The sequence below is a fragment of the Narcine bancroftii genome, chromosome 5 (assembly GCF_036971445.1).
Source record: "Narcine bancroftii isolate sNarBan1 chromosome 5, sNarBan1.hap1, whole genome shotgun sequence".
Lineage (NCBI taxonomy): Eukaryota > Metazoa > Chordata > Chondrichthyes > Torpediniformes > Narcinidae > Narcine > Narcine bancroftii.
This window is the reverse complement of record NC_091473.1, coordinates 7,193,138-7,220,913: the sequence shown is the minus strand read 5'-3', so window position 1 is coordinate 7,220,913 and position 27,776 is coordinate 7,193,138. Positions and strand designations below refer to the sequence as shown.

General features: G+C 44.8%; 1 protein-coding gene across 2 annotated transcripts in view; it reads left to right on the top strand.

Moving 5' to 3' along the window:
- The window catches only part of LOC138763076 (cadherin EGF LAG seven-pass G-type receptor 3-like), a 275,448-nt gene that overhangs the window by 57,544 nt on the left and 190,128 nt on the right, over positions 1–27,776 (top strand). For both annotated transcript variants that reach the window (XM_069936657.1, XM_069936656.1), the window contains exons 3-5: positions 3,787–4,009; positions 25,456–25,571; positions 25,876–25,964. In XM_069936657.1, coding sequence (XP_069792758.1) covers positions 3,787–4,009; positions 25,456–25,571; positions 25,876–25,964 — 428 coding nt within the window. The remainder of the gene's footprint in view (positions 1–3,786; positions 4,010–25,455; positions 25,572–25,875; positions 25,965–27,776) is intronic.

The following is a 27,776-nucleotide window of genomic DNA, read 5'->3' as shown; positions in this document are numbered from 1 at the left end:
AGAATATATGAGCAGAGAGGTGATGGCACAGCTTTATAAAATGTTAGGTAGGTCATAGCAGGAGTACTGCATACATTTCTGATCACTGCACTATTGGAAGGATAGTATTAGAGAGGATAGAGGAGTTTCACCAGGATATTTATTGGGCTGGAGTGTTTCAGCTATGAGGAGAGATGGGCACAGTTGGATTTGTTTTTCATTGAGCAGAGGAATCAATGCGGGTGATAAACAGAATTATAGTCATTTCTGACTTCAACGTCTGTAATATAATTGTCTGTTATGATATGACCTGTTACATTAGAAGACTTTATATGTAGGCTTTGTATGTTAAACTCCAATAAAAATATTTTTAAAATAAAAAGGATTAGTAAGGGAAAATAGAGTAGATAGTAGGAAACTTTTGTTCCCATGCAGAAATATCAAAAGCAAGGGCCTGGCTTTTGGGGAAAAGATGAGGTTTTACCAGGATTTGAATAAGTTTTTTTCCACTAAGGGAGTTGGTGGAATCTGGAATTCACTACCCAAGGGAGTAGTGGAGGCAGGTACTCTTACAACATTTAGAAATATGTAGGTGAGCACTTGAATTGGCAATCCGAGAAGGCTACAGACCAACCACTGATAAACCAAAGAAGTAAAGATGGGTACAAAACCAACCGTGAATATTTATTATTTATTTTCCCTCCCCTCTTACTTTATTATTACATTTTTCTTCTCTTGAGTGTTATGTGTTTTATGCATTGGGAACCTGCACCAGTCAGACCTTTATTACACTTTAAAAAAAAAACACACCGAAATGCTGGAGGAACTCGGCCAGTCTTTCAGCGTCCGTAAGAAACAAAGAAATGTTGCCGATGTTTTGGGCCTGAACCTGTACATTCTGAGTCTGGGTGTTGCACCTGTATCCTCTACTTGTGTATATGATCAGAAATTTAAACTTGGACTTGATAGTCAGCATAGGGGTGGTAGGTTGATGGCTACTGGTTCTCTGCTATATGACTTCATGAGTCAGATTTGGTGTTGTGTCGCAGGAGTAACTGAAATATAGTATTCTAATATCAAATTATTGAGTATAGGAGTTGGAATGTTACGGTAAAATCGTATAAGGCATTGGTGAGGCCAAATTTGGAGTACTGCGTGCAGTTTTGGTCACCTAACTACAGGAAGGATATCAATAAGATAGAAAGAATGCAGAGAAAATTTACTGGGATGTTGCCTGGACTTCAGGAACTGAGTCACAGGGAAAAATTAAACAGGTTAGGTCTCTATTCCCTGGAGTGGAGAAGAATGAGTGGAGAAGAATGAGTGGAGATTTGATAGAGGTATTTAATATTATGAGGGATATAGACAGAGTAAATGTAGATAGTCTTTTCCCACTGAGGGTAAGTGAGATACCAACCAGAGGACATGGGTTAAGGGTGAAAGGGGAAAAGTTTAAGAGGAATGTGAGAGGGATTTCTTCACACAGAGAGTGGTGGGAGTGTGGAACGAGCTGCCAGCTGAAGTGAATGTGGACTCAATTTTAATATTTAAGTAGAATTTGGACAGGTACATGAATGGGAGAGGTATGGAGGGCTATGGACTGGGTATAGGTCATTGGGATGGGACTAGGCAAAAAATAAATGGTTCGGCACAGATTAGAAGAGCCAAAGGGGTGTTGTTTCTGTGCATAATGTTAAAGGGTTCTAAAATGCATTTCATATTCTTGCCTTTTATTTATAGTTATGATACTAAGAATTTAAGATACTAAAAAAAGGGTTTTTTTTTGTTTTACTCTTTTGATATTGGTTCCTTAATACCTCCAAATATTCATATTTCTGATTGGGATTGAGCTGGAGGTAGAAATCTGAAATCCATAGTCAATATTCACTTAAGTTACATTGGCTTTGAACTGTTCCCAGTCCCTTCCCTTCCTTCTCTTGTCAGAAAGCTATTCTTCTTAGCCCTTAATCTTCTCCCCATCACTTCTCAGCTTCTTTCTTTTCTACCCTGCCACCCGTTGCCTTGTGTTAGCCTGCACTCCTCCTCCCATATTTTATTCAGGCGTCTACCTGCTTTTCCTGATATCTGACGAAGGGTTCAGACTCGAAACGTTGGTTATCTGGTACTGCCTCAGGATGCCACATGACCTGCTGAGTTTCTCCAGCCCTTTTGTGTATGGTGCTGTTTTGAACATCATTGGAAAGGAGCTGTTTCTGCGCTGTGGGGAGAAAGCAATGGAATGGAACTAATTGGATCATTTGATCCACCAAAAAACCTGGCTCAGCATAACAATGAGCTGATGTTTTTTGTTTCTGAAGATTTTATGGAATTCTTTTTAAAAAAAATAGCATAATTTGCTAATATAATCCTTGTCCCTTTGGGATTGAAAAATAATGCCCAGACCATTGGAGATAAATGAATTTCCTTCCGGTATTTGTGATGAAAGCACCTTCCCTGGATATGTTATTATGTGCTTCCAGTTCATTTTTATTTGAGTGGGACTATCACTTTAAAGCCCCTTTTCTACTGGCACCCATTTGCAGGAATTAACTGGGAATTTACTGGGACATGGTCCAGTGGAAAGGAACACTGTCCAAATGCCGGCATCAAATGACATCATTTCACGCCGGGGATTAACTGTCTCTACCCCTACTCAGATCCCTGGCGTTTGCTGATGCCGGCGTGCTGATAAAACCAGTGGAAAAGAGACAGCAGAAAGTCACCTGTTTCCAGTTGAAGGTAGAACACTCCGAGCCCCAGAGATGAGTGTGTTCAATGGAAAAGCAATTAGTGTCCCATTTAAGAGTGGCCCAATGGAAACAGCACCAAGGGCTTCCTATCCCGGGACACTGCACATCAATTAACTGGGATGCCAGTGGAAAAGGGGCTGGTGAGAACAAATCAAGCTGCATGCTTTGGAGATTGACTGTCGGCTGACAGTCTGGGCACAGTGTAATCAAATTTTGCTACTTCTGAAGAGAAAGAAAGCGGCCTTGGAAAACAGGTTCAGAGAAACAGTACTCGTTTAGATCTGGGGCCATTTTAAGGAAGCAGCACTTGGAGAAGCATCTCTCTGAAGGAAGGGATACTGTGCTGGTGGCCTCGTGGTAATAGACAATTTGTCTGATTTCTCTCTGTAAGGAGAATGAGTATACCCCACCGTAGCCAAAGGAACAGTCATTTTTGAAGGGGGATTAGTGTGCCACACTATGACCAACAGAGAAGGTCACTTTGAATGTCTGACCCACAAAAGGGTTCTGGAAGCAGAGAAATACTGCATTTGGATTGTGACCATTGGAACAATCATTTCGGCTGACCCACAAAATGGTTCTGGAAGCTTTGTGAAAATCACTCGCTTATTGCCCCTTAGGCAAAGAAAGGGAGAGTTTTGACTACCAGTCATCTGAAAAAGACATTTATTTGAAAGTATCTCGACAAGGATTTTGTGAGTTTACAACAGTCTGTCACCCTGGTCTCTCCCACCAGGGACAATGTCCAATATGTGAACTCAAATATTGAGGTTAATTTGGAGATATTTTATCTTTATCTCTTTGTTGTCTGTTAAATGTCATTGTGATAATTCCACTTTTGACAATCTGCTTTACTCAGCTAGGGTAATCATTTCCAAAATACACCAGAATGATATTTAATATGGGCTTTTGTTTTCATCAACATTCCAGTTTCCAAAGGATATGTAAGCAAGAGGCTGGCTTGCGCGATGCCGCAGTCCCAATTGTATTTAATTTAGTTACAGAAGTTACACATATGACATGTCCAAATTGACCTGTGCACTTTAACCCTGGTTAGGTGATCACTGCGAAGTGGACATTCGATCTGGCCGCTGTTCTCCTGGTGTATGTAGAAATGGCGGCTCCTGCACGGATCTCCCAGAGGGTGGATTCAAGTGTAATTGTCCTTCGGGAGGATATGAGAAGCCATACTGTGAAGTGACTGCACGATCCTTTCCACCAAAGTCTTTTGTGATGTTTCATGGCCTGAGACAAAGGTTTCACATGACAATATCTCTGTCGTAAGTACTCTCTGCTTCTTCATCCGTTCCCAATGAAAAGCTGTTTGCTGGATTAAAATTCAGTAATTGCAAATGTCAGGGGTAGTTTCAACAAATATATTATCTGAAATTTAATGGTTGGAAAGTTCCTCCACGGGACCAATTTGCAAGGAGAGACTATGGAAGGGATCACAATCGTAAGGACATTGTATTGATTCTGCTTTGGAGGAGCAAGTCTGATGTGTTATCTTGACATACCTCAGCTAGACAGTTAGTAGGCATGTTCAAAGGAACTATTTTTATAATCGCAAATGAAATACATGATAGTATCTTGGGTTTATTCTCAAGATAAGTGGGATGCCTCTACCTTGGCTCACATCAAATACATAGAGAAAGAGGGTACTTAAACCATGTGGCATTTTTAATTGTTATCTGCCGGGGCTTCTATGGCCATGAATCATTCTTCAATCCAATGGGCTTATTGAAAAGAACCTTATTCAAACATATAAGATGATAAGAGGGATTTACAGGGAGTTGTTGGGATGCTTTTCCAGTCTTAAACAAAGCTGGTCTTTTAAAGCTGAGGTGTACAGAAATGTCCTTTTAGAGGGTGCTGAATCTTTGGCATTGAGTGAAACGTGGAAGTCTGGAGACGCTTTAAAAACACACCGAAATCCTGGAGGAACTCATCCAGTCTTTTCAGCAAAGATATATTATCGATTATTAAAAAGCAAAGATATATTACCAACATTTCAGGCCTGAGCCCTTCTTCAAGGAATAAGCAGAATGAACCAGAAGCAGGAAATCTTAGAAAGTCTCAGAATTGATACAATGCCTGATGAAGGAGGAATCCAGACCAACAAAAAGTGTTAATTGGATATGATAAGGGGAGAGGTAAGAATTTAACATGTTTGTGCAAGATGAGACTGGGGAGAGACAGAGCTGGGTGAGGGTGAAAGAACTGGGGGTGGTAGAGGAAATGAGCAGTTTAATGAAAGCCAGAGAAGTCGATAATAATGTCATCCGGTTGGAGGGTCCCCAATCGGAAGATAAGGTGTTGTTGTTCCAATTTGCAGATGGTCTGAGTCTGGCAGTGCATGAGACCATGGACAGACATGTCGGGAAGGGAATGGGATTGGGAATTGAAATGGGTGCCACTGGGAGATGCACACTATTGCAGCGGACAGAGCCAAGGGCTCAACAAAGCGATCTCCCAGTCTGTGGCCAGACTCTCCAATGTAGAGGAGAGTGCAACAGGAGCACTGAATATAGTAGATGACCTCTGCAGATTCACAAGTGAAATATTGCTTCACTTTGGAAGAACTGTTCGAGGCCCTGAATAGTGGTGAATGAGGAGGTGTTGGTGTGCGGAGTATCTCCTGCAGTCACAGGGGTAGGTACCAATGGGACAATTGGTGGAGAGGGAGGAGTTGACAAGGGAGTCACGGAGGGAGCGACCCTGAGGGAGGTTGAGAGGGGAATATGTGCCTACTGGTGGCAGAAATGGCCGAGGAGGATGTGTTGAATGTGGAGGCTGGTGGGGTGGTAGGTGAGGACAAGAGAAATCCTGTCCTTGTTGCACGTGGGGGCGGAGGGGGCCAAGGCAAATGTGTGAGTAATGGAGGATATGCGGTGGGTGCCAATTTGATGGTGGTAGAGGGAAAGCTACATTGTTTGAAGGAGGAGGACATCTTTGATGATCTGGCATGGAAGTCCTCATCCTGGGTACAGATGTGACAGAGACAGAGGAATTGAAAAAATGGAATCCATACAGGGGACAGGGTGGGAAGTAGTGTAGTCGAGAAATCTGGCATTGCTGCCCTGACGAGAGGTGGAAATTTTGAGTGGAGGTGGATAAATAGTTGATAAAATCGAGAAATGGTATACATAAGAGCTGTTGAAGCCAGCATAGATCATGGAGAAGGCTTGAAGGATCTTAGCCACGCCTACTGTCTGGGCCTTAAAGGGTTGTGTCCCTAGCCAGGTCAGATCATTCCGGACTGGTCGGCCTCCTGTGAAGAGCTCCTGTCTTTTGCTAATAAAAGTCTTGGTTTGGATCAACAAGTCTTTGATTCTTTCGACGAGCTCTGCACCCATCAGTCAATAGAGATACCTCCTGCTCCATTGTAGTAGATCCAAAATTAACTTTAATGAGTGTTAACCTTTAATGTACAACAGTTCATGATGAAAATGTTATTAACTTAGCTGCCATTTGTAGAATAAAATAGATTTAAAGTGATATTTTTAGATTAACAATTTCTGAAGCTGTTCCGGGTCTTTTTTAACACAGTTAGGCTGGGGCTATTGCTGTTTTTCTTGGCCACTCATATGGAATTCTGACTCATTTCATCAACACTAAGCAGTGCAATGATTCACATGATGGGCTTTCTGTTCTGCATTGGGCTGCCTATTTAAGCCTGAAGTGCTTGGAGAGAGGCGTGCTCAAACTAGGTTAATAGGCCCTTTCAAACTGCCATGTAAAATGGGATTATCTGGGCAAATTGCTCAGTGAGCGCCCAGTTACACAACAGTTAGAAAGGGTCAACCCCATCAGAACCCAACCGGGTCCCTGCCCTTCCTCAGAGGTATTCTGGGAACCCAGTTAAACGTACCTAGGTCGCATCCACAGGCAATTTGAAACAAAAATGGCTGGCCTGCTTATTCCGGTGAGGTCAGCGCTTGTGTGCGTGCTTCACTGGGCAGTCAGCATTCAAACATCCGGCAGTACTTCCGGTGAGTACATGATGTGTCACTGTGGGGACAGGATCCCCCTTAAATCGCCAGGTTGGTGATTTAATGAGTCCATCCCCCTGCAATTTAAAAGGTGTTTCCAGCACCTTTATTCCAGTAATTGCACCTGGGTCCCAGGAGGGCTACCCAGGTGCTGTAGTTTAAAAGAGGGTAATGCTTGGTTACCATGCTTGATAACAATGGTAATGGGTTAAACTTGTATTCAAATGAAATAAAGGATGCAGTTTACAGTAGATATCTTCTAGTTGCCTGCTGTTGCAATTTTATTATGCAAAGGATGCAATGGTAGGGGGTTGTCTTGGTTGCCTTTCAGGTTTTCTAGCGCAAATAAAAAGAATTAAATAAATTAAAAGTTGTAGCGAAATTATGTCAGAAATATGTCAACTGCTGTGAAAAAATAGCATTTGATATTTTAACTATAAAACAGTTTTATCACCCCCCCCCCCCCCCACCCCCATCATTTCAGTTCAATGCAACTTAATTTGTCCTTGTATTGTGAAAGAAAAGTATTGTATTTACATAGTGTCATGACCAACCTCAGGATCTTCCAAAGCCCTTTACTGGTAAAGACATGTACTAGTTTTGTCAGGTAAGAAATAACAAAATACCCAAAACACATGCAGAATAACCAAGATAGTGTAATGTTAAGCATTTTATTGACTGGCATTTGAAATTGAGTTGAAATTAAAAAGAGCTACTTTTATGTTGGCCATGTTTAGTCTGATTCTAATTGATTAAAAAATGTTTCTGTAACTGTATGGTGGCATCAGCAGTAATTGGTCATTTCATTCTTTCATTATCAGGAATCTGATGAGGGAAATAGAAAACATCATATATTGGAATCTCCAAAATGGGAAAATTATATTCCCTTTGCTTTGAACCAACTGGTTTCTTTCTGTAACTGCTGTTATACTGTGACTTACTTGTTATACTATGTATGAGATGTCTATTGGTCTGGGCTGGTCTCAAAACAACTCCTGCCACTGCATCTTGGTATATGTGACAATAAACTTGAACTCTTGAATTTGGGGCTGAGGGGAAGAGATTGTGCTTGAGAACAATCAACAATTCTGGTGCAATAGCGCATGTTCCCAACATTGTTTCTTCCAACCCTCTTCAAACAATAGTTTCTATTCAAAATGAATTGCATAGATCGAGCACAAAATCTATTGTAAACTGACAGACTCAAAGGTGAGTCTTTTTGTTTTTAATTTGCTTTGAAAAATGTTAAGATCTATTGGATTTATTATAGTTAATAATGCGTTTTTATCAATTCTCTATATCAGATACAATCCACCATTTGTGAAGAACAAGATTTGAAGTTGCTAGAAAAGACTTGCAAAGTCAAGTTCTAGTATCTTGATTTTAAATCAATTTTAGAAAAAAATGTTTAAGCAAAAAAAACTGCAGATGCTGGGATTCTGAAACAAACATTAAACAATTCAGAAATACTTAGAAGGTAAGGCAGCAACTTTGAAATAAGAAACAGTACAGAAAAGTCCCCAGTGTCCGGCACATACAGAGATTGTGCATGCCGGACACACTCTACAATGCCCAACTAATGGATAGCATTCAGAATAAACGATTTAAAAGACAAAATGTAATTTGAAAAAAATCAGTATCATGGCCCTTAATAATGTGAAGTTCACTTTGATCAGTAATTCCCATAACTTACAAAATTTAAATTTGAACCCTGGTCGCTGGCTCTATAACGGTGTTGCGCTAACTACTATACTAACCATGCTGCTGTGGCGGTATGCCATAAGGCAGGCGAACCAGCCCCGCTTGTCATGCACACGGCAGGACAGCCGGTCAAAATTGCGCCGTTGGGGGTTTCCTCCTGACCTCGGCACCGGGCTCAGAAGCCCGCCCGCGCTTGGTGTCCCACATGATGCCCTGGTGACGTGCGGTTCTCAGCCAGGTCCGAGCTGGGAGTATAAGACCAGCCAGGCAACCTGCAATAAATCAGTTTTGCTCACTGAACTCAACCCGTCTGGTTGTGCGATCCTTCAGTTAGCAGTGTAGCCGCTGCTACAATTGGTGACCCCGAGAGGTTCAAACATCTTTGAACCCGACATGAACGACCCTTCGATCAATGCTATAGCCATCAAGCTTCCTGACTTCTGGGTTCAGGAGCCAGAGACCTTGTTCAACTACGTAGAGGCTCAGTTTCACCTTTGCCAGATTAAATTGGATTCGACCAAGTTTTACCATGTGGTCGCCGCCTTGGAACAGGCCATCGCCAAACGAGTGCTGCACCTCTTTCAGCACCCACCCGCGGAAGATAAGTACGTGACCATCAAGCGGGTGCTCACCGGCTTCCTCGGCCTCTCCAGGCATTAGTGGCCGCTCGGATGTTGCACCTCAACGCCTTGGGGAACAGAACTCCAATCGAGTTGATGGACGAGATGCTCGCACTCATGGGCGATCATACCAACTGCCCACTCTTCAAGCGCATCTTCCTCGACCATCTGACTGAAGACATCCGGCCGTTACTGTCCCAGGAGAGCTTTGTTAACCCTAGGAAGGTCGCTCAAAAGGCTCAGGAGCTATGGCTCGAATGAGTCCCGGAGGGCTCAGCAGTCAAGCAGGTTACAAGTCACGGACATGACCATGCCAAGCCTTCCTCTAGCACTGCAGTGGAACACCCGGCCCCTGAAGGGGCCTCAAAGAACATAGCCAGAAGCAAGCCATCTACTTCAGGCCTCTGCTTCTTCCACCAGCGCTGGGGAGCCAAGGCTCGGAAGTGTCATCACCTCTGCTCGTTCCAGGGAAACGAGCAGGCCGGCCACTGATAATGGCTGCGGCAGCTGGCCAAGAACACAGCCTTCTCTACCTGCGGGATTCAGTCAGTGGCTGTCGCTTCCTCGTCGACACCAGGGCCCAGATAAGCGTCATCCCGGCCACAGGCATCGAGTCCCGGAACCGGCCTCGAGGACCTCCCCTCCGTGCAGCCAATTCGATGGAGATTTGAACGTATGGAGACAAGACCGTTCACTTCCAGATCGGCCAGCAGAGGTTCTCGTGGAGGTTCACCATTTCGTCCCTCCCAACCGCCATCTTGGGTGTCGACTTCCTCCTCGCCCACGGAGTCCTGGTCTACATTCGAGGTAGGCGACTGGTAGATGCCCATACCTTCCAATCTGTTCGCCTCAACGCCTCCCGCACAGCGCAGCCGTAGATAACCACGGTCAGCATGCCCAAGGGTGAGTTCCAGCATATGCTGGATGAGTTCCCGTCCCTCCTCAAGCTGCAGTTCTCCGCCACCTCACCTCACCATGGGGTATTTCATTACATCCCCACCCAAGACCCGCCGGTCCATGCCAAGGCACGCCAGCTCTCACCGGATAAGCTCCAGATAGCAAAGAGCTGGGGATCATTGGATGCTCTAACAGTCCTTGGGCCTCCCCACTCCACCTGGTCCCGAAAGCGTCCGGTAGGTGGCGCCTCTGCGGAGATTATCAATGGCTTAACGATGTGACAGTATCTGACTGTTACCCGGTCCCACACATCCAGGACTTTACGGCCAATCTGCATGGCGCAAGGGTATTCTCCAAGGTCGACCTGGTGCACGGGTATCACCAAATCCTGATGAAACCCGAGGACATACCCAAAATGGCCATCATCATCCCTTTCGGCTTGTTCGAGTTACTACGCATGCCATTCGGGCTTAAGAACACCTCCCAGATCTTCCAGCACCTCATGGACTCAGTGGGCAGGGTTTTGAATTTCGTATTAATTTACCTGGACGATATCCTTGTCGCCAGCAAAGACAAGGCACAATACAAGTCTCACCTGCCCACCCTCTTCTCCTGACTGGCCGACTTCGGCCTAATGATCAATCCGGCCAAATGCCAGTTCGGGAAAGAGTCCATGCAGTTCCTGGGCCATACCATCTTGGCCAAAGGAGCTACACCTGCCGCTACGAAGGTCGCTGCAATCAGGGAGTTCCCACGCCCGGACAACCTCAAGGGGCTACTGGAGTTCGCGGGTATGGTCAATTTCTATAACTGTTTCATTCCACGCACTGCACACATCATGCAGCTGCTTTTTGCCCTCATCACGGCCAAAGACAAGTCTGGACTCCAGAGGCCAGCAGGGCATTCGAAGCCACGAAAGATGCCCTCGCAAGGGCTACCCTGCTCGTCCACCCATGCACCGACCTGCATATGGCGCTCTCCGTCGATGTCTCTGCCATGGCCATTGGAGCCGTCCTGGAGCAGCAGGTGAACGGTCAGTGGAAACCACTGACATTCTTTAGCCGACTTCTTCGCCCGCCAAAGCGCAAGTTTAGCACTTATGATCATGAGTTGCTGGGCATGTACCTGGCGGTGCGTCATTTCGGCTATTTCTTGGAGGGGAGGCCTTTCACCATCTTTACCTACCACAAACCCCTCACTCAGGCGCTCGCTATGGCATGAGATCCCTGGTCGGTCCACCAACAACGTCACCTGTCCTTTGTGTTGGAATTCACCACCGACATTTGGCACAAAGTGGGGAAAGACAATGTGGTGGCTGATGCACTCTCACAACCAGCCATTTGCGCGCTGACACCTGGCCTCGACTTCGACCAACTCACCTGGGACCAGAAGTCCGACAAGGACTGCCATCATGGGCCTGCGGTTCCAAGACCTCCTGACTCCTCACGGTGAGGGCACCATCCTGTGCGATGTCTCCATGGGCAACCAGTGGTTCCCCAGCAGTGGCGCAGGCAAGTCTTCCACCATATCCATGATCTTTCCCACCCTTCCATCAGGTCCATGGTCCGTATGGTGGCAGAACGTTTCGTCTGGCACAGGCTTCGGAAGCAGATTGCAGACTTGGCCAGAACCTGCACGCATTGCCTGCTTTCCAAGGTACACAGGCACACCAGAGCGCCCATACAAGATTTCAAACACGTCCGGGAACAATTCAGTCACATACATATGGACATCGTCGACCCTTACCCGTTTCCTGAGATAACCGTTATTTTTTCACAGTGGTAGACCACATCACTCGTTGGCCCGAGACAATCCCGATGCCAGATGCCTCCACGGACTCCTTCTCCTGAGCACTTTTGAATGGTTGGGTTGTCCGGTTCGCCATCCTGAACCACCTCACTAGTGATCAGGATGCCCAGTTCACCTCTGCGCTCTGGGCACAGCTCGCCAACAGAAAGGGGATCGAGCTACATCATACCATGGCCTATCACCCACAGGCCAATGGGCTAGTCAAACGATTGCACCGCCACCTTAAGTCGCCACTTATGACTTGCCTCACCGGCCTCGACTGAATGGATGAGCTGCTTTAGGTACTCTTGGGCATCCGCTCGACACCCAAAGAAGACCTACAGGCGTCATCAGCCGAACTGTTCTACGGTGCACCGCTAGCCCTATCCGGTGAGTTCGTCAATGCACCTCACAACCCCCAGCAGTCACCGCATGGTCTACTTCCCCGCCTCCAGGCCCAGTTGGACTCCTTCACACCCCCACCACCACCTAGACATGGCACACGGGCTTCGTACATCCCCAGTGAGCTGTATTCGGCAGAGTATGTTTTTATCAGGTGGGCCCCATCCACAGCACTTCCACAAAGACCATACGAAGGGCCGTACAAAGTCATCCAGCGTTCAGGATACACTTTCACACTGGACATCGGGGGTAAGAGGGAACTGTTTACGGTGGACAGGTTAAAGCCAGCCCACCTCGACCCCACTGAGGCAGTAGTTGTGGCCGTCCGGCAAAAAAGGGCATTGGCTCTGGTTCTGGAGGTGGGTGCTGTGTGGCAGTATGCCATTAGGCAGGCAAACCAGCCTCTCTTGTTACACACGTGGTGGGGCAGCCGGCCAAAATGGCACCATCGGGGGTTTCCTCCTGACCCCGTGCTTGGCAACCCACATGGTGTCCCGGTGACGTCGGGGACCCCCAGCGCGGTTCTGAGCCAGGTCCGGGCTGGGAATATAAGATCAGCCAGGCAACCTGCAATAAATCAGTTTTGCTCACTGAACTCAACCCGTCTGGTTGTGCGATCCTTCAGTTAGCAGTGTAGCCGCTGCTACACTGCCATCATAATTTCCCCCCCAAGTTTATAGATGAAGCCTTACACTAATACTTAATATTAATAAAGATACAGACTCTTACAAGGCAGTGATAGAGAGTGACACTAGGAGAGTCGCCCAGTGGTGAGTGGCCTGGGCACTGCCAATTTATTCAAACACAACTTTATTCTTACACTTGCTGCGGGTGGGGCATGACCAGGAAGCTCCACTGGTTGGATGTTTGCTCCCATCTTCACCAAGGGATTGTGTGTTGCTTCAGAGAACATTTACTTTTACAATTGTAAACTTTTATTTACATTTTTTTCTTAATTATTTTAAATTTGATTTATTTATTTCCTCTGAATTTTTTTTGCCGGTCGGTTGGGTTGCCGGTTACTTGAATTCCGGGATACTTGGGATTTTTAAGGTTAGTGATCACTCATCAGGACTGGAAAATCTCTTTTCACGGATGCATGCCTGAGCTGTAGAGAATTTCAGATACTTTATGCTTGTACATCAAAAGCAATTATATTTGTTTGACGCCAAGCTGTTACATTTTTAACTAATGAAATCTAAAATGCAATACCATATTTTTTTTTTCTTTGGCTTGGCTTCGCAGACGAAGATTTATGGAGGGGTAAATGTCCACGTCAGCTGCAGGCTCGTTTGTGGCTGACAAGTCCGATGCGGGACAGGCAGACACGGTTGCAGCGGTTGCAGGGGAAAATTGGTGGGTTGGGGTTGGGTGTTGGGGGTTTCCTCCTTTGTCTTTTGTCAGTGAGGTGGGCTCTGCGGTTTTCTTCAAAGGAGGTTGCTGCCCGCCGAACTGTGAGGCGCCAAGATGCACGGTTTGAGGCGATATCAGGCCGCTGGCTGTGGTCAATGTGGCAGGCACCAAGAGATTTCTTTAGGCAGTCCTTGTACCTCTTCTTTGGTGCACCTCTGTCACGGTGGCCAGTGGAGAGCTCGCCATATAACACAATCTTGGGAAGGCGATGGTCCTCCATTCTGGAGATGTGACCTACCCAGCGCAGTTTGATCTTCAGCAGCGTGGATTCGATGCTGTCAGCCTCTGCCATCTCGAGTACTTCGATGTTAGGGATGAAGTTACTCCAATGAATGTTGAGGATGGAGCGGGGACAACACTGGTGGAAGCGTTCTAGGAGCCGTAGGTGATGCCGGTAGAGGACCCATGATTTGGAGCCGAACAGGAGTGTGGGAATGACGACAGCTCTGTATACACTAATCTTTGTGAGGTTTTTCAGTTGGTTGTTTTTCCAGACTCTTTTGTGTAGTCTTCCAAAGGTGCTATTTGCCTTGGCGAGTCTGTTGTCTATCTCGTTGTCGATCCTTGCATCCGATGAAATGGTGCAGCCGAGATAGGTAAACTGGTTGACCGTTTTGAGTTTTGTGTGCCCGATGGAGATGTGGGGGGGTGGGGGGTGCTGGTAGTCATGGTGGGGAGCTGGCTGATGGAGGACCTCAGTTTTCTTCAGGCTGACTTCCAGGCCAAACATTTTGGCAGTTTCCGCAAAACAGGATGTCAAGCGCTGAAGAGCTGACTTTGAATGGGCAACTAAAGCGGCATCGTCTGCAAAGAGTAGTTCACGGACAAGTTGCTCTTGTGTCTTTGTGTGAGCTTGCAGGCGCCTCAGATTCAAGAGACTGCCATCTGTGCGGTACCGAATGTAAACAGCGTCTTCATTGTTGAGGTCTTTCATGGCTTGGTTCAGCATCATGCTGAAGAAGATTGAAAAGTGGGTTAGTGCGAGAACGCAGCCTTGCTTCACGCCGTTGTTAATGGAGAAGGGTTCAGAGAGCTCATTGCTGTATCTGACCCGACCTTGTTGGTTTTCGTGCAGTTGGATAACCATGTTGAGGAACTTTGGGGGGCATCCGAGGCGCTCTAGTATTTGCCAAAACCCTTTCCTGCTCACGGTGTCGAAGGCTTTGGTGAGGTCAACAAAGGTGATGTAGAGTCCTTTGTTTTGTTCTCTGCACTTTTCTTGGAGCTGTCTGAGGGCAAAGACCATGTCAGTAGTTCCTCTGTTTGCGCGAAAGCCGCACTGTGATTCTGGGAGAACATTCTCGGCAACACTAGGTATTATTCTATTTAGGAGAATCCTAGCGAACATTTTGCCTGTAATGGAGAGCAGCTTGATTCCCCTGTAGTTTGAGCAGTCTGATTTCTCGCCTTTGCTTTTGTACAGGGTGATGATGATGGCATCACGAAGGTCCTGAGGCAGCTTTCCTTGGTCCCAGCAGAGCTTGAAAAACTCATGCAGTTTGGCATGCAGAGTTTTGCCGCCAGCCTTCCAGACCTCTGGGGGTATTCCATTCATACCTGCTGCTTTGCCACTTTTCAGTTGTTCAATTGCCTTATATGTCTCTTCCCGGGTGAGGACCTCATCCAGCTCTAGCCTTAGGGGCTGTTGAGGGAGCTGGAGCAGGGTGGATTCTTGGACTGAGCGGTTGGCACTGAAAAGAGATTGGAAGTGTTCTGACCATCGGTTGAGGACGGAGATCTTGTCGCTGAGGAGGACTTTGCCGTCTGAGCTGCACAGCGGGCTTTGGACTTGGGGTGAGGGGCCGTACACAGCCTTTAGAGCCTCGTAAAAACCCCTGAAGTCGCCAATGTCCGCGCTGAGCTGGGTTCGTTTGGCGAGGCTAGTCCACCACTCATTTTGGATCTCCCGAAGTTTGCGCTGAAGATGGCTGCATGCGCGACGGAAGGCTTGTTTCTTCTCTGGCCAGGACGGCTTTGCAAGGTGAGCCTGGTGGGCAGCTCGCTTCTTTGCCAGCAGCTCCTGGATTTCCTGGTTGTTTTCGTCGAACCAGTCCATGTTTTTCCTGGAGGAGAAGCCCAGTACCTCTTCAGTGGATTGCAGTATGGTAGTCTTCAGCTGATCCCAGAGGGTTTCAGGGGACGAGTCCGTGAGGCGGATTGCATCCTCGAGCTTTGCTTTGAGGTTTGCCTGGAAGTTTCCTCTTACTTCGTCTGACTGCAGGTTTCCAACATTGAACCTCTTTCTGGGGGCTTTACTGTTCCTGGACTTTGGCTTGAAGTGAAGGTTGAGCTTGCAGCGAACCAGCCGGTGGTCAGTGTGGCATTCCGCGCTGGGCATGACCCTGGTGTGGAGCACATCTCGTTTGTCTCTTTCTCGCACCAGGACGTAGTCCAGGAGGTGCCAGTGTTTGGATCGGGGATGGATCCAGGTAGTCTTCAGGCTGTCCCTCTGCTGAAAAAGGGTGTTTGTAATGACAAGCCGCTGTTCTGCGCAGAGCTCCAACAGGAGGCGCCCATTGTCATTGCACTTGCCGACACCATGCTTGCCCAGGATTCCTGGCCAGGTTTCTGAGTCTTTGCCGACGCGAGCGTTGAAGTCGCCAAGGATGACAACCTTGTCGGCTGTAGGGGTGCGTTGAATGAGGTTGCGCAGGTCAGTGTAGAACTTGTCCTTTTCTGCTGGTTCCGCCTGGATGGTTGGAGCATAGACACTGATGAGGGTGATGCGACGCTTGTTTTGAAGGGGGAGTCGCATGGACATGATCCGGTCCGAGTGGCCTGTCGGGAGGTTTTCGAGTTTGGAGGCAATGGAATTCTTGACCATGAAGCCTACACCAGATAAGCGTTGTTCATCCATGCGCATATAATACACACGTTATATGCGTATCTTACAAACCTGGATCCCCCCCCCCACCCCCGCACGTTATATGCTTGTGTGCGCTATACGAGAATATTTTTACATGTTGATTGAATGTGCACAATTAGGACCAGCCATGGGAAAGTCAAACCGGTAATTTATAGTGGATGTAGGAGTATAACAGCGATATTGAAAGAACGCACACAATTAATAACAGCCATGGGAAAAACACAATTTATAGCGAGCTTGGAAATATTATAGGAAGCGTGAGAATGTAATAGTGGCAATGAAAGAATGGGCACAATTTATAGTGGGTGTGGGAAATTTTGATTTTGGGAATATTCTTTGTACTGATGCCATGGTATTCCTATAAACAGGACATTTTGGCTAGGGTACTGCATCTTATCAATGTTAATTGCCCAGTTCCATCCCTTAGGGAGGAGATTAACATATCAAGTGCCTCTGATTTGAGGCAACAGAAGAATTAAAATCATGCTTAATTCTGAAGAAGCTTGTCTTCGATCTATATAATTAAGCCATTTCGTATCGGGCCTCCGCCTTGAGACCGGCTACGTCGTGCCCTCTGGATCTGACGGAGCTGGGGTGAATGGTCCCGTAGCACCACCTGTCATCTATATGCGGCAGAACAATGGCAGTCTTCCCTTCGCATAATCCCCCACACAACTAAAACTGCTCTGTGTTTCCTAGAACAGCTCCATAGGGGATTACGGGTAGGGAAGATGGCCATTGCTCTGCTGCGTTTTGAGCCGCAGAGTGGCCCCAAAGGCCGAAGTGGCCCAGTATGACTGTCCCAGCCACAGTGATCACCTTTGACGGCCCCCACTGCCCCTCCGGTCCCCGCTGACAGCTCCTGCTGTTATGACGGTCTCCACTGACAGCTCCCGCTGCCCCATCAGTCCCCCGCTGCCCTGATGGTCTCTGCTGATAGCTCCTGCTGCCCCGCCAGTCCCCTCTGACAGCTCCCACTGGCCCGATGGTCCCCTCTGACAGCTCCTGCTGCCCCGAGGGCTCCCCGCCACCCCTGACCTAGAGGGGTGAGTGGGGAGATGGGTTGTGGGCTGATGGCATCATCAGCCCGCCCCTAAACAGCCACTTAGTGCAGCTGTACATTCAGATCGACCGGTGGAGGGCTGTGCTGCGGAAATGATCCCTCTCAGAGAGTGGTTGGAATATGTGACTCGGAGACTGCCTCCGCACATTCAGAAAGGTAGGTGATTTTGTGTTTTGGTGGAGTGTCTCTGGCTTTACATCTCAACTTTTGGGCTATCTGAAATGGCCTATTGATTCTCCTCCAAAGCAGTTTAATGTGTTGCAGCAGAATATATCTATCATCTATACAATAGGTGATTGACACCTCTGGGGGAAGTTGATTGGGTTTTAATTGCAGGAGATTAACTGTGATTTGTCTCATTTAAATGCAAATTGCTTTTGCCAGTTGGAATTTAAAATTACTTAGGCTGGCGTGTTATATGCATATACGGGTTCTATTAAAATAGTTTTACACAATTTTCTGTGTGTTGTATGCGTGTGTGCATTATATGAGTGAAAATACGGTATATGCATATGTGAAATGAAGATCACTTTGTAAAGTGAAAATAAGTAAATTAAATGAGAAAAAATAGACACAGAGTATCTTCTGAAAAAACAATGATAATGTCAAAACACTCAAAATATGGTGTAAAACATATATATAAAATTAAATTTCCAAATATGTCAAATAAGAAATTAGTGGGCTGATCTCGCCTCAAACCGTGCATCTTGGGGCCTCACAGTTCGGCGGGCAGCAACCTCCTTTGAAGAAGACCGCAGAGCCCACCTCACTGACAAAAGGCAAAGGAGGAAAAACCCAACACCCAACCCCAACCAACCAATTTTCCCCTGCAACCGCTGCAACCGTGTCTGCCTGTCCCGCATCAGACTTGTCAGCCACAAACGAGCCTGGAGCTGACGTGGACATTTACCCCCTCTATAAATCTTCGTCCGCGAAGCCAAGCCAAAGAGAATCTGAAAGAACAATTGATACATTGTAATAATTTATTCAAAAAATAACTCAAAATACTAATGTCTTTTCTGCATGGAGTCTCTGGCGTTTCCTTCCTTGTCTGTTCCATGCAATTGTGTATGAATGTGGATTTGGCAGAGTTTAGGTTTCCCAACTGTGCTACAGCATGGAGTCCAACAAAAGAATGACATCTTGCTACCATTTCCCTTTCGTTAAACCAAGGAGTCTGTCCGTTGAACTTGTACGAGGTTACACCTGTTGCAGGTGTGGGAACAGGATTCATGTCTAAATTCAACAAGTTAACCAGAACTTATTTAATTATTTATAACTATTTTAATTTTATATTTTTTAATCAATATTAATTTTCATTAGCATTGAAACATCAGAAATTCACAATCATTTGAATTGTTTGACACCTGTTAAGCCTGGGGTTATGGTTTAACTAGCTGCTGCCATTGAAAGTCCTTACATTATGCATAGCCTCATTAATGACAGTTTGCCTTGTTCAGGAAGTTGTCAGGAGAACATTAGCTCCCGATTGTTGCAAGTCAAGGGGTAAACAAGTTTGATGATGTCTGGTAATTCCAGGCAATTATTTTCAACGTAGATCTCCAGATAAAAGGTGTCAATGTAAATTCAAGCCTGATGATGAAGATGTAAGGAATTAACGGCCTAGAAGTTAATCAGTTGCTGCAAAAATGTGTCAAATAGTTTCTTGTGTGCTGGTCCAGAAACATTTTTAATCACAAACATGAGATTTGATATTCATCTGCAGAGGAGGCTCAAAGCTTATTTGAGGAGGCCTTTCCTTCGTATGTTTCAATGGAGTACATCACAAGTGGGTTGGGTTGGGAGCATTGGTAATAAATTCCACACCATTTAGTAAGCAAAGAGATAAACCAAGGGTCAGGTACCAGACATTTGGAAAAGGAACAGTTTCTGGAGATCAAGAAAGGTTTGATTGTCTTGCACTATCAGAAATTGGATGGTGGGATTTGATTATTATAGGAGATGATGGTGGACTTGGGGTGAATGTGACATGGATGGGATCAATAGCTAAGGATGCCTTTGTTAATTGTCTGGTTGTAAGTGCTGTGTCTTGATGAGTGGGGAGGAAATTCCGCTTAAATGACAGAAAAGTGGTGGATGAGAGCGCAATACCCGAGTTGGGTTCCAATGCAAGCCTTGAACTGAGGGAAGTTTCCTTTAAAGTCACACATAAATAGCCCTTTCAGGTTCTGTGCAATCCTGGTTCTGCAAGAAAGACGTGGAACATGCATGCACCACTAAAAATTTTGAATACAGCACTCAGCTGCACATTGCCCTTCACTGAGCTGTGCACGTCATGTGTCCTACTTGCAGGCATGGCTCAGATTTTCAAAAGCAGTTCCTGAAAAAATTTGTGATTTACTGTTTATTTTTGCTTTAATTCTCTACCAGTAACTATGCTGCTTTGTTTGAAAAAGTGATGATTCTAATTATGCAATACAATTAAGGGGGAATCCTACTAGTTCAATCTATCAGATGAAGGAGAAGGATTTCGAGAGCAGATTTGTTTCAACAAAGGGAATAATCAGGAGAGAAAGCTTTGTACTCGAGGCATTTTCAGATTCAAATTCGGATTTCTGATATATTATCATGACATCACATGCAAACCTGAGGTTCTTTTTCCTGTGGGTGAAGCAGAATTACTACTTATTGGTTGTGGGAAAAAAACTGTACTCAAAGAATACATGTAAACAAATAAAGGACTGTAAACTGACTGCAATACAGAGAAAGTAAAAAAAATCAATCAAGTGCACAAGTAAGAGTCCTTAAATGAGTCCCTGATTGAGTTTGTTGTTAAGGAGTCTGATGGCGGAGGGGTAGCAGCTGTTCCTGAACCTGGTGGTGCGAGTCTTGTGGCACCTACACCTCTTTCCTGATGGCAGCAGCGAGAACAGAGCGTGTGCTGGGTGGTGTGGGACTTTGATGATTGCTGTGCCCTCCAACAGCAGCGTTCCCTTTAGGTGTTCTCAATAGTGGGGAGGGTTTTGCCTGTGGTGTGCTGGGCTGTGTCCACTACCTTTTGAAGGGCTTTACGCTCAGGGGTATTAGTATCCTTATACCAGACAGAGCATGATGCAGACAGTCAGCACCACCCATCTGTAGAAATTTGCCAGGGTTTCCAGTGTCATACCAAACCTCTGCAAACTCCTGAGGAAGTGCTTTCTTCAAGGTTCCGTTAGTGGGTTGGGTCCAGGAAAGATCCTCTGAGATGGTGATTCCCAAGAACTTAAATTTGCTCACCCTCTCCACCTCTGATTCCCCCCCCCCCCCCCCCAATAATCACTGCATTGTATACCTCTGGCTTTCCTGAAGTCAACAGTTAGCTTCTCAGTTTTGGTGACATTGAGGTTGTTGTTGGTGCACCATTTAGCCAAGTTTTCAATTTCCCTCTTGTTTGCTGACTCATTACCTTACTTTATACAACCCACTACTGTGGTATCATCACGGTAGTGGGTTGTATAACTGTGGTAGATTTGTAGATTGTGGTATTGTTGTACCGCACCACTCATTCGTAAGTGTAGAGTAGAGCAGGGAGCTAAGAATGCAGTCCTGTGGTGCTGTGATACTGATGGAGATTGTGGAGGAGAAGTTCTTACTGATTGTGGTCTGGAGGTGAGGAAATCCATGATGCATTTGCATAGTGGGGTGTTGAATCCCTGGTCTTAGAGTTTGCTGATTAATTTTGAGGGGATGATGATGTTGAAAGCCGAACTAGTTGATGAAGGGCATCCTGATGAATGCATCCAGTGTGTGTGGTGTTTTATGGATGCTCAGTTATGAGAAGGAAAGAAGAGAGTGAAATTTCACAGTTTCAGCCTGTACTGTTTTTCTAGTGAAGAGAATACGACTTCTGGCATGGACCTGCTGCTGTATGCACTTTGTAAATTACTGATATATCTATCAAGCATTTCGTTGCAACCAATTGAATAAGATGAAGCTATCAAGGAAGGAAAAAATGTTTACAATAAAAATTGTGCAAAAATGTTATGTTCAAATTTAATCTTTATACTGGCTTTATGTAAAACTTCATATATAAATTTGGATAAATTTTTAGCTGATCATCTTTGATTCACGATTTTCTTTGCAAATTTAGATATTTCTAAACATAAAAAATAGTTCTGACCTGAAATGTTCATGCCAGACTGCAGCTGATGGTGACAAGCTTTTACTGTTTAACAGTGTATTACAAAAGGAAGTTGAAATTGTCCGGTTATTGGACCATTAAAATATTGAGGATAATTAGTTTATGTGCTAATCTTGACATTCAATCAGATTACTAGCAGAGAAGATTGGTATGGGTTCCCGTGCAAGATTGATTCAGCAGCGGGCTTCCCCTTCCTGTCTTGCATAACCATTGTTGAACTATGAGTAGATTCTGTGTGTAAATTGACATTTGAAGATTACACTACAGCATTTATCCCAACTGCAAAACAAGAAATAAATGCCCCGGGAAGGGTGCAACTATTTAGAAATTGAAGAAATTAAAGTTTTAAAAAATTTAGACATTCGGCCGGTTACAGGAACTTATGGCCCAAGAGCCTATTCCATCCAAATATCCCAATTAACCTACAGATAATGTACATTGTGAAAGGTAGGAGGAAACTGGAGTGCCTAAAGGAAAATCATGCAAACACAGGGAGAGCATACAAACTCCTTACAGGCAGTGCTGGATTCAAACCTGGTTCACTGACACTGTAATACAGTTGTGCTACCCTCTACGCTAGCTGCTACCCTCTACGCTAGCTGCTACCCTCTACGCTAGCTGCTACCCTCTACGCTAGCTGCTACCCTCTACGCTAGCTGCTACCCTCTACGCTAGCTGCTACCCTCTACGCTAGCTGCTACCATATTCTTTCTTTACAAAGCAAACTTATTGGCTGACATTTCATCCTGTTAGACATTGTCATGTGGAGAAGAGTACATCAGGTTCACAGGTTTGGTAGGTCCACAGAGAGACAAGTCTAAACACAAACATTATCATTACATATAACTTTTATTAACACATGGGAAACAAACAGGAGAACATTATCACTCGATGACTATTTCACTTAAACAACAATATAGATATTCACCTCTGACTTCGGTTGGACTCCGACAATAGTAAACCTAAACTCGACCTATACTCGACCCAGTAGGACGTGATACCACACTGGCACTAAAGCAGGGATATCAGTAACCAAAGGGCTCCCCCACAACTCCTCCTGGCCTCGGGAAACCCCAGTAACTCAAGGTAGGAGACCACATGGTCCATGAGGGTCCAATCTGTCGACCCAATTGACTGGCATAGTGTGGCTCACACAGCATGCACCCTCAACTGTCAGTGTAAAAAAAAGTATCCCTGATTTCTCCCCTAAACTTCCCTCCATTCACTTTGTACATATGTCCTCTGGTGTTTGCTGATCCTGCCCTGGGAAATGGGGGCTCGCTTTTTACCCTATCTATGCTTCTCATAATCTTGAAAACCTCTATCAAGTCTTCTATGGTCCAAAGAGAAAAATCCCAGCTCTGCTAACCTTGCTTCTTATGACTTCCAATCCAGGCATCATCCTGGTAAATCTCCTCTGCACCCTCTCCATAGCTTCCACATCCTTCCTACAAAGAGGTGACCAGAACTGAACATAATAGTGTGGTCTATCCAGAGAATTGCAGAGTCGCAACATGACCTCTCTACTCTTGAACTCAATCCCCCTATTAATGAAGCCCAGCATCCCATAGGCTGTCTTAACTATCCTATCAACCTGTGTAGCGACCTTGAGAGATGTATGGATTTGAACCCCAAGGTCCTTCTGTTCAGTAACCCACCATTAACCCTGTACTCAGCCTTCAGGTTTGCATTGATGTTTTAAGCAGTGCTAATCTGTGCTTCTAGCCAATAATGTCCCACGTGATTTAAATTAGCCAATAGCAAAGTGTGCACTAATGTGTGGCCGGAGTCCAACCTTGATTGACAGGTGATGTGACTTCTGAATTAGTTTCAGATGGGGAGGACACATTCCAGACAGTCAGGGAGGCCACGGTTCCTCCACACACAACAGATATAAACATCCATAATTGGTGTACAATGAGTTATAGAATTCTACATCATGAAAACAGGCCCCTCAGCTCATCTTGTCCAAGCCAATCCAAATTCCATTTACCTGCATTCAGCCCATATCCCTCTAAACCCTTTCTATCCACGCACCTGCCTAAATGGCTCTTAGATGTTACAATTGTACCTGTCTCAATCACTTACTTTGGCAATTTGTTCCATATATCCATCTCCTGTGCATGGAACAAGGTATTCTTTCAGTTCTTTTTAAATATTTCCCCTCTCACCTCGAATCTTTACCCTCTAATTTTAGATTCACTTCAGAATTATAATCAGAATTTATTGCCATGAATGTGTCACAAAATTTGTTGTTTTGTGGCAGCATTACAGTGCACGGTCTCTCACTGAAGTGTTACTGTTACCATGTAACCCTGTACTACCTGTTGGGTGGTCGGCAACTAAACCAGCTCCCCCACCAGGCTTGCCTGGTGTGGAGGGTGGCTAGACACCCTGCAGGATGAAAAACAAGACCTGTTAAAGGGTGGACGAGCCCATCTAGCAAACAAGTGCAGTGAAGCGCGGAAAGGGCATCTCTTGCATCGATGCTTGGTCTGGCCACTCACTGCAGCAGAACTGCCCCAGCCGTCTTGGACTGTACCATGCCGCTGGATCTGGGAGGGGATGTAGAGAGGGTGGGTCTGGACCTGTGCATTCCTTACTCACCTAAATCCATTCACACAGTTTCTTTCTGAGGAGTTGGATATCCTCAGATCCATCCCCACAAATTGACTGAAAGGAACCATCATCATTCAATTTGAAGGATAGCTAGAAGACAGTACAAAATTTGAAAGTAAATAGATTTCAGAATAAATAAATAGTCAAATAAAATAGCAGAGTGTGAGGTCATGTCTATGGTTCATTGTCCATTCAGTAATCTGATGGCAGAGGAGAAGAAACTGTCCTTGCTCGTCTTCAGGCTCCTGTACCTCATTCCTGATGGTAGCAGTGTGAATAGGTCATGGCCTAGGTGGCGGGGGTCCTTGAGGTTAGAGACTGCTTCTTAAGTCACCACCTCCTGTATATGTCCTTGATGAAGTAAAGACTAATGGCCGTGATGTCACTGGCTGAGTTAACAACTCCGTGGAGTTTTTTTTTAATCAGTCCTGTGTATTGGCACCTCTATATTAGTCTTTGAAGCAACCAGTCAGAATGCTGTCCACAGTACACCTGTAGAAATTTGCGAGAATCTTTGGTGACCTACCAAATCTCCTTATAAAGTATAGTCGAGGAAATTTGGCATTTTGATATAGAATACGCTACTAAACTTGTGGGAAGTATACTGACTAGTTGCATCAAAGCCTTGTTTAGCAATTCCACTGTCACAGAAGGCTCCAGAGGTAACGAACAGCCACGTCCAGAACTCCTGTCCACTGTCATCTATGTGAGGCGCATTCTCAAGAAGGCAGCCAACATCATAAAGCACCCTCAGCACCTGGTCACAAACTTTTCTCACTACTATCTTCAGGCAGAGGGTATAGAAACCTAAAGACCAGAGTCTCTAAGCTCAAGAATAGTTCCTTTCCAACAGTTTCTTGAACCACTCCTTGTTCCAGAGATGGCAGATAAAACTGCAAGTTCGTTGACGAAAGCAGAGCTTATTCAGTTCCTGAATGCAATCTATTCTCACGCAATTTTTGTCAGGTTGTGTCCAGAGGCCATTCATCATTCTTTGTGCTTAGCTGAGAGCTTTTAGAGTTTATTGTATTTTTTTTGTTCAGCGCCTGTCTGCATACAAACCTTCTGGACTTGTCAGGAAGAGACTGTCAGCTAGTGTTAGTTCACAGAGAATATTAATGACAGGTTAGATTTGCGTCCTTTCTATCCAGATTGTTGGAAAAAGAGAGCCACAAAAATAGAAAATACATTCTGTTTATTAAATCTATTGTCTACTTTCAGGTTCGCTACACAAGAAAATAACGGGCTCCTGTTTTACAACGGGCGATTTAATGAGAGACATGATTTTGTTGCAGTGGAAATCATTGATGGGCAGGTTCAGTTGAAATTCTCAACAGGTTTGTTCCAGAGATCATTATACATAATGCACTCAATTCAATTACTTCTGTGCCTAATCTCAAAATAAATTCCTGGGGTCCTCTAGATTGCCATATCTATTTTATGGAATGTCAGGTTAAACTGTTAACGTGGTTCTTGGCTGCAAACTGTTTGGATTTGAAAAACTCTGCCATGAGGGCAGGAAGTAAGTTTGGCAGTCGTGATGAAAATATTTTACTGCTTTTTCCTCAACTGAAATGTGACAGATGTCATCTGTTAATTTTGGAATATATCAGTAAAATTCGCTTGTTGTGCTTTTCATAGGGGAATCAATGACAGTTGTAACCCCATATCTTCCTGGTGGAGTCAGCGATGGGCAGTGGCACACGGTGCAGATCCAATATTACAACAAGGTAGTAAATTAATTCTGATTACTAATGGGGTTTCTTGTGTGCTTTAACATTTTTGCGCAGAATTTTCCAAACAGCTCAGCGCTTGACAAGTCAAAAATCTTGTGTCAGGATATAAGGGACAGAAACACAAGGTCCTACCAACTGCCATGCCACTGAATAAAATTATTTTCACCTAAGTGCTACTTTCTTGTTCTGGCCACGTATTCCTTTTTGTATTCATTTGGAGATGTAAATTGGTAACAGACCCTTCCAGTCCATGAGCCTGTGGCACCCGAATACTGTACATCAATTAACCTGCAAACCCTGTATGTTTGGGGGTGGGGGTGGAAATCAGAGCACCAGAAGAAAACCCATGCAGATGCAGGGAGAATGTTCAAACTCCTATAGACAGCTCCAGATCGCTGGAGCACTAACCGTGCTGGCCTGATTTGCTTCAATATACAAAAAAAATATTGATCTGATATGCAGTAACTGAGTCTCCAGGCGGATAGAGAATTTCAAATTATAGGAAGGATATCAACAAGGCAGAGAGACTGCAGAGAAGATTTACCTGGATTTCAGAATCTAGATTACCAAGAAAGATTGAGCAAATTAGGACTTTATTCTTTGGAACATAGAAGGTTTAGAGGGGATTTGATATTTAAGATTATGAGAGGAATAGATAGAGTTGATGTGGATAGACTTTTTTTCCATTGAGAGTAGGAGAAATTTAAACAAGAGGTCATGAGTTAAGAAGGAAAAGTTTAGAAATAACTTGAGGGGGAACTTTTTCACTCAGAGTGCTGGCTGTGGAATGAGCTTCTGGGAGAAGTAGTGGCAGCAGGGTCCTTTTAGTCGTTTAAGGAAAAATTGGATAGGTATATGGATGGGAGGGGAATGGAGGATTATGCGCAGGGTGTAGGTAGATGGGACTAGAGGAGAGCACTTAGTTTGATGCAGACAAAATGGCCTGTTTCTGTGCTGTAATTGTTATATGGTTACTAACCTTTGAGTGAGGAACTTGCTTTTCATTTCAGACCTGAATTTGGCAACACCTCAATTTGTAATTGTGATCAAGACAATCCACCCAGGGAAAATTTAAATAAGCTCATGTAAATTTCAATAAGATCACCTCATATTTGATAAATTTGAGGGAGTATAGGTCCAATCTATTTATACTTTCTCCATGAATCTATCCTTAGAAATCAGACAGCTGTGGTTACCAAACACTCTTAAGCAAAGATCTATCAGGAGATTGCCAGGCAGACAAAAAATAGGATTCAAGGATGTTGTAGATGATACTTTCCAATCTCTCGTATTTCCCAATTTTAAAACACGTCATTTTCACTGAAACATAAGCGACAATATTCCGAATTACTATCCTATTTCCAGTAAATCAAACTTTGTATTTTCAGCTGTAAGTAGCTTTAATTCATTGATATAACATTTTGCATAGTAACACTACAAACAACAATTTTCCTTAAAGGGATAGTCATAAAATTAACTAAGAAGTAGATACACAAGGTTTAACCTTTACAGATGTGTTCAAACATCCCCATCAATATGTGGTACAGACCTGGGAGAATGGGGAGCACAAAAATGGCGTCCCTCCACCAAGTTCCTACTGCCTCATTGTAATGCTGATAGACCCATTCAAGCTTTAAATAGCCTGTTAAATGGGCCAACATTTAAATTAATTTTTTTTTAATTTAGACATAAAACACGGTAACAGGCCATTTTGGCTCATGAGTCCGTGCTGCCCAATTTACACCCAATTAACTTACACTCCTGGTAAGTTTTGAACAGTGGGAGGAAACTGGAGCCCTCAGGGAA